Source organism: Oryx dammah, unplaced genomic scaffold, assembly GCF_014754425.2.
Source record: "Oryx dammah isolate SB20612 unplaced genomic scaffold, SCBI_Odam_1.1 HiC_scaffold_24, whole genome shotgun sequence".
NCBI classification, from domain to species: domain Eukaryota; kingdom Metazoa; phylum Chordata; class Mammalia; order Artiodactyla; family Bovidae; genus Oryx; species Oryx dammah.
The window spans coordinates 16,491,519-16,499,509 of NW_024070208.1; the positions used below are offsets into that span (position 1 = coordinate 16,491,519).

The 7,991-nt window shown below is 37.6% G+C and overlaps 1 protein-coding gene across 1 annotated transcript in view; it reads left to right on the top strand.

Moving 5' to 3' along the window:
* Positions 1–7,782, top strand: part of LRRC63 (leucine rich repeat containing 63) — a 35,714-nt gene extending 27,932 nt beyond the window's left edge. Inside the window, exons 7-9 of the mRNA XM_040267239.1 lie at positions 4,623–4,706; positions 5,652–5,891; positions 7,091–7,782. Coding sequence (XP_040123173.1) covers positions 4,623–4,706; positions 5,652–5,891; positions 7,091–7,313 — 547 coding nt within the window. The 3' untranslated portion in view covers positions 7,314–7,782. The remainder of the gene's footprint in view (positions 1–4,622; positions 4,707–5,651; positions 5,892–7,090) is intronic.
* The last annotated feature ends 209 nt before the right edge of the window (positions 7,783–7,991 follow it).

The window sequence follows — 7,991 nt, forward strand, 5'->3', positions numbered from 1 at the left end:
AGTGGAAACAGTGTCAGACTTTATTTTTTTGGGCTCCAAAATCACTGCAGATGGTGACTGCAGCCATGAAATTAAAAGACGCTTACTCCTTGGAAGAAAAGTTATGACCAACCTAGATAGCATATTCAAAAACAGAGACATTACTTTGCCGACTAAGGTCCATCTAGTCAAGGCTATGGTTTTTCCTGTGGTCATGTATGGATGTGAGAGTTGGACTGTGAAGAAAGCTGAGCACCAAAGAATTGATGCTTTTGAACTGTGGTGTTTGAGAAGACTCTTGAGAGTCCCTTGGGCTGCAAGGAGATCCAACCAGTCCATTCTGAAGGAGATCAGCCCTGGGATTTCTTTGGAAGGAATGATGCTAAAGCTGAAACTCCAGTACTTTGGCCACCTCATGGGAAGAGTTGACTCATTGGAAAAGACTCTGATGCTGGGAGGGATTGGGGGCAGGAGGAGAAGGGGACGACAGAGGATGAGATGGCTGGATGGCATCATGGACTCGATGGACGTGAGTCTGAGTGAACTCCAGGAGTTGGTGATGGACAGGGATGTCTGGCGTGCTGCGATTCATGGGGTCTCAAAGAGTCGGACACGACTGAGCAACTAAACTGAAGTGAACATATAAAATATATTAAACACACATAAAATGTATTTAAAAAAAGAATCAATTCTAAGGGAGTAAAGTTATTGCATTACGGGTTTTAGTTTTGTTTGACTCCCCAATATCTCCACAGTAACATAAATTGTAGTGCCTTGCCCTGCCTCGATATGAGAATCAGCCATTTCTCTTAGGAAATCCTGTTTCTTTTTTAGTTGGAGGATGGTATTTAAAAAGCAAGATCTGAGTGCTGGATAGTCCAATTGCTACTGGAATGATATTGCTTGTAGACACTCTCAGTGGACAGAAATAAGTAACTGAAGTATATTAATCTGTGTGTACACACGTCTATAATTGTTTCTGTGTGTACATACACACATATGTACACACAACTCACCCTCTGAAGTTATGCAGGCGAGACTATAACAAAGGTTAAAAAAAAATCTTAATTTGTTTCTCAGTGGATAACAGGAGAAAATTGACATAGAAAATTACCACTTTTAACTGACAGATTGAAAGTTTTGCCTTGCTTTTTTGATACAGTTTGATTTGATTAGCCAGCATGTCCTTTGGGAGAGAGAAGCTGTTTGAAATAAAGAACCTAAGAACATGCTTGTGAACATACTTACTTCATACCTGAAGTAAGAGCTGATTCTGGAAACGCACAAATTTATTTTCCCATATTGCTACTGATTAAAGATAGGGATTGAATTACTTTATGCCCATATATCTGAAAAATGGAGTGGTATGTTTGATTTCATTCTAACTTGGATAAACTATTAATATTCTTATAGCTTCCATTTTTAAAAATCTGTAAATAATATTAATAGTAATGCAGTGGTCCAGTGAAAGATCATCCTAAATTGCCATGAACACATGATAGACTCTCAATAAATAACACTTATATTTCCATGGTAGTGTGATGTTATTACATGCAATTATTAATGCTGGCACAATCTTCCAAGCCACCACCAGGGCTCTAGTTTAAGTAGCTCATTGCTCAATGATATGCTGATAAATAAAACAATGAAATAAATATAAAACATTCTATATATCCTAAAAATTGTGATAGATTTGTTACTAGTCGGGTATAGATTGTCAGACCAAACTGAGGATTTTTAAACAGACTGCTCTCTAAAACAGATTGCTCTCTAAAATCCTATATACATGAGATAAATTTCATCTCTAGAGCCTATGAAGTTTCTTAATTAGCTTTCTCAGTGCTGCCTACAAGCCCAATTAAACATCACTATCAACAGGAATATATCATCAAAGATGAAACCCTGGAATCAGACTAGTTTCCTGTACTAAAGAAATAAAGGAAGACAAAATGATTCTAGAAACTTACTGAGGTGAAAAAGTGAAATAACATAATTTTAAATAAATAAAAAATTGGAACAGATGGTGTTAATATTTTCTTTCCAGAGTTGAAAAAAGTCTAAGATGAACATTGAACTGAAAAGGTTTGTCTTTTTTTTTTTTTTTTTTTGCTTTTCTATTTGATCTCATTCATTTCTCAGAGCAAATGATTTAAAATTAACCAGGATCACCACGCCTTTTGAACTATGATGCTGGAGAAGACTCTTGAGAGTCCCTTGGACTGCAAGGAGATCCAACCAGTCAATCCTAAAGGAAGTCAATCCAGAATATTCACTGAATGGACTGATGCTGAAGCTGAAGCTCTGATACTTTGGCCACCTGATGCGAAGAGTTGACTCACTGGAAAAGACCCTGATGCTGCAAAAGATTGAGGGCAGGAGGAGAAGGAGGTGACAGAGGATGAGATGGTTGGATGGCATCACTGACTCAATGGACATGAGTTTGAGCAAACTCTGGGAGACAGTGATTGGTGTCTGCAGTCTATGGGGTCACAACTAAACAATAACCACCATGCCTTTCATTCAATTGTGATTTCCTAAGTAGGCAAGGAGATCCAACCAGTCCATTATGAAGGAGATCAACCCTGGGATTTTTTTGGAAGGAATGATGCTAAAGCTGAAACTCCAGTACTTTGGCCACCTCATGGGAAGAGTTGACTCATTGGAAAAGACTCTGACGCTGGGAGGGATTGGGGGCAGGAGGAGAAGGGGATGACAGAGGATGAGATGGCTGGATGCCATCACTGACTCGATGGACGTGAGTTTGAGTGAACTCCAGGAGTTGGTGATGGACAAGGAGGGCTGGCGTGCTGCAATTCATGGGGTCGCAAAGAGTCGGACATGACTGAGCGACTGAACTGAACTGCACTGAAATACTTTTGATGTGCTTGGCACCATGCAAAGTGTTAGATATATAGAAATGTAAAATTGAATCCTTGGCCTCCCGAATGTCACTATTTAGGAGACAGACATTTGTCACACAGCATGACAAATCCTCTGACAGAGGTAAACAGAGAAACACAGGAGAGGCTGCTCACCTAGTCTGAAAAATTCAGGAAGAGTTCCTTGGAAGAGTTGACTTCCAAGTCAAGACTTAAAAAAAGGAAGCCATTTATCAAAGAGTCAAATTTGGGGGAACTGGAGATATGTGAGAACTGGGCTAATTCAGGGAATTTTAGCAAATAAATCCTGGCCTATATGTGAATATAGGGTGAGCTGGATGAGTAGCCTGGGGACAGATCATGAGGACCATTACAATCCACACAAAAATAGTAGGAAGTTATGAAATATTCTGCTCACGGTGCTTTAGTTAATAATCATGCAAGTGACTTTTCATCTTTATGGAAAACAGGAAGGTATTTGATAATAGCATTCACAAAAAGGGGATAATTACTGGGGTTTTGGTGAATGTCACACTCAGTTCTTCGGGAAGCAACTCCCACTTCCGCCCTCCAGACGGGGCTCTCTGCCTTAGTCTTCGTGTTCTTTGGTTCTTACTTTTAAGTTCTTCACTTAATTGGAGAAGAAAATGGCAACCCACTCCCATATTCTTGCCTGGGAAATCCCATGGACAGAGGAGCCTGGTGGGTTACAGTCCATGGGGTTGCAAGAGTCGGAAACGATTGAAGTGACTGAGCCCCATACTTCGCTTAATGGAAGGAAAAATCAAGGATATTTCACTAGGAAAGTCTTAATGAGACTGCACTGGGTTGAAAGGTGTCGCTCAAAAGTTCATGTCGATGCAGAACCTTAGAATGAGACCTTATATGGAAACAGGATCTTTGCAGATGTAACTGGTTAACAAGAAGTCATACTTGATTAGGGTGAGATTTGAGGGGGCTCTAACTCCAATAAATGGTGTCCTCATAAGAAGGCCACATGAAGACAGAGATGGAGACTGGAGTTATGCTTCACAAGCCAAGGAACACCAAGGACTGCTGGCAGCCCCCAGAAGCTAGGAGAGGGGCAAGGGACAGCTTCTTCCTCAGAGCCTCCAGAGGAACCCATGCTGCTGATACCTTGATTTCGGACTTCCGGCCTCCTGTACTGTGAGAGAATAAATTTCCGTCGTTTTAAGCCCACCCAGACTGTGAGAATTTGTTCCGTCAGTCCTAGGAAACTAATACAGCAACCAATAAAATACGTATTTTTAAATATTGTTAAGAATTTCTCAGCGTATTCTCAGGTGGCGCAGTGATAAAGAATCTGCTTGCCAATGCAAGAGATGCTGGGGACAGGACATCTGATCCCTGGTCAGGAAGATCCCGTGGAAATGGCAACCCGCTCCAGTATTCTTGCCTGAAGAACCCCATGGACAGAGGAGCCTGGCGGGCTACAGTCCATGGGGTCTCAAAGAGTCAGACACCGCTGAGCACAAGGAATTTCTCAGGTGGTTTTTTCCTAGATGGGGCTTTAACCACTCCAAACATTTCTAATCAGTCTTAAGGGATAGATGAATTATTTAGGAAAATTATTGTAATTATACCATCTATAATGGAAACAAAAGTCTATTTGTATAAGTTTCAAGATCTTAAAAATATATGATTTCTCTCTGTACTTCTACCTACTGAGGAATGAAATGATTTATATCCAGTAATGATAAGCATATAAACATTTTTACAATTCATTTTCTCTTTCTATTAAAGGCTATTTTGCTTGCATAATCTTGAGGAACTTGATATTTCCTACAATAGTATTGCTTTTATTCCAAATGATATCCAGAAACTCAGGTATTTTGCAAGTAGTAAGTACCCACAAGACATATGCCCCTTAAGGATAGAGCAAAATAAAGCTATTTACTTCTTTACATTCATTTAAAAATCAAACTGTGTAAATATTATCTCTGAATGCCTTTTACTAGATTTTAGTTGGTTTCTAAGGAGCATTATCTTTAGTAAAATTTGATCATTTTATTTCTGCTTTTCTAATATTTTAACCAATTTTTAATTTCCTGTGTAACAATCTTTGTATTTTCATAGACAAATTCAGCCTGTTCATATTTGTTATGGCTGATATATTTAATTTTTTGCCTTCTGTTTAACACTGTATTTACTGTCTCTTCACTTTCTCCTTTTCATATTTCTTTCTTTTTTTTTTTTTTGGAGATTTTTTTTTCAAGATGCTATTTGTTTTCTTTTTTTTTCTCCCTTGTTAATTTTGGAACTCCACTGAATTTTCCAAGTCTGTTACTGGCTATCTTTCCTTCCCTAAAATTCATAAACACATGTTTTCCTTAATATTTTATAAAAGCTTCACCTAACACAATGGTCTGTCTCCCCCCCGCATTGCTGCTTCAACTAATAGTTGAGACTTTTCACCTGAATGAAACAAAATGTATGTGTTGATGTTTAATTTGTCTATGAAAATAAATTTTCTTTGTATCCCTATTATATTATATGTTATGCAGTATAACATTCACTCTTCTATGTTTTTGATTATTTCTTTTTCCATAGTGATGACCTGTTGCACAAAATATGTGCTTTAACGCTACCCTTTACACAAATGCTCTTATTTGCATAATATATTGGTTGCTTGCTTTTTAAGTTAAATCTCTGGATTTTAAGGAAATACTTAACACTCATATTTTATTCCTACTAAGTTTTATATCAGTTTTGGGGCACACGGGGACAGATGTCTACTTTTTCCTTTTAAAATATGATTTCCTTTGTTTGCAGATCACTTGAAAAATTGATGGTTGATGGAAATGAACTGACTAGTTTTCCACATGGAATTTTAAAGCTTAACCTGAAAAAAATCCTATTTGAGAATAATTTCACTAATCCTGTTTTTTGGAAAGAGAATTCTATGAATAATCCACAACATCTTACTCAAATTACAGCTTTGTTCTTTCTAAAGAATAATCTACATAAATATTATAATGTGATCCCAGTGGAAATCCAAAAGTTACTAAAATGGTGAGCAAATTCTGAAGTCCTTTTTACCAAGACACTCTTTTTTTAAGCTTTTAAAATACAGTTTATTATAGGGCCAGATGATAGTTTTATAGTTAAAACACACACCTCACACCACACCACACATGCAAGTCTGTAGATTGTTCCTTCTGGCTTTTCTGGCATAATAATATAGTTTGAATTCAGCCTATCTTCTAATATTCTCAAGCTATTACTTAACTCTAAGGTGAGGTACAGATTGTGGAGATGTAGCTGGCAACTTCTATACAGTTTGAGTTAAGTCTTTTCTGTGAACCACTAGAGGCTTTCCTGGTGACTCAACAGTAAAGAATCGACCTGCCAGTGCAGGAGACTTGGGTTCAGATCCCTGGGTTGGGAAGATCCCTTGGAGGAGGAAATGGCAACCTGCTCCATATCCTCGTCTGGGAAATTCCATGGATAGAGGAGTCTGGTGGGCTACAGTCCATGGGGTCACAAGACTCAGACACGACTGAACACATTCCTTTATTTTGTTTTGTATTCCCCAATGACTAATGAAATTGAGAATCTTTATTTTTCTGGAGGTTCTTGGACGATCAAATTTCTACTTCTGTGAATAGTCCGTTCATGTGCTACTGTTAAAAGTACTAATGAGCCGGTGTCTTTTTTTAACTGACCTGCGAGCCTTTAAAAATATGCCTGCGTGCATGTGTGCTCAATCATGTCTGACTCTGACTCCATGGACTGTGGAATGCATTTGGACCTCACAGACATGGAATATATACATGTGGATACGAATCCTACGCTAGATTATAATAGTCCCTTTATCTTTAAAATGACATATATTTATTTTGAGTGATAAATATAATATGTATTTATTATAAAACATTTGGAAAATACAGAAAAATTTCCTGTGGTCACATAGTAAATAGGAGCAGCTATACTTTCCTGTTTTAGAAAATGAGGATTATTTTATACACATTTTGTGGGAATTGTCCTTAGGATGTTTTCTTATTCTAAAGCTATACTTTCCTGTTCTAGAAAATTAGGATTATTTTGTACAGATTTTTTAGCATTTAATTTTTCACTTGCGTATGTCAAATCCTCAGAGAAAGGGTAAGATCAGTAATGAGAAAGGCCATGTTTCATACTGCTTTGAGTCTGACATAACCTCAAGCAAAATGTCTTTCCTCTAGTAGACAGTGATGTTTCCTTCATTGCAGCACAACCCAGTGTGAGTGGTGTCATGGTCCAATGTTCGGTGAAGGTTTTCGCATCATCCGATCCTGCGATGTTTTTGGAGTAACACAGCTTCCTGTTATATTTTATGTCTGTTCTTCTTCCTGCTATAGGAAAGTAAAGGAAAGCAACGTTGTTTTCTATCATGTTCCTGAAAAAAGAATATCTCTAAATCCTGAATTGATGAATCCTACAGTGATTTATTAATTCCACTTTAAAAACCATTAAAGTTGATGTATACAATCATTCATGTCTTTAAGAGCACAGGTTCTGTGTGGAGATGTCTTCTCGCATGAATCCTCTTTGTAATCCTAGCTCCTTATGAGAGTTTGTGATTGTTAGGGAATCTTTTCAGAATATTTTTTTGAGAAGGATTAGTAAAAAGTCTGAGGATTTCGAAAAAGATCTAGAAAATGTCTTTCAGAGCATGTTTAGTATAAAAAGAAAAATGTTAAAATCCTTTGCAAAAAGGATTCATCTTACAATTGGTCCTTGTATGCATCCATTCTCAGGGATACGATAGTAATTCAAAGTCATCGGTGGGGTTTGAGCCTATATGGATTCAAAGTCATGCAGCCAGGTTCTCAATATTCGTGCATTTCTGTGGAAATTTGTCCAGTGCCAACTGTCTTAATTGTGGATTGCTTTGGGGAATAAAGGATTAATTCCAATACTACATTTAGTTGTTTGAATTCATTACCCAGGCTCTTAGAAAATTGATACCACCTTTCAATTATCTTGACCACCATCTCATAAAGCCTGAATCCATAGGCCATGTCAGCATTCATTAGGCTTTCAGTAATGGTCCGGCAAGAAAATATAAGTACAAAATTACATTGCAAAGCAACATATGCATACAGTAGAACTTGAGGATTTAGAAATTAG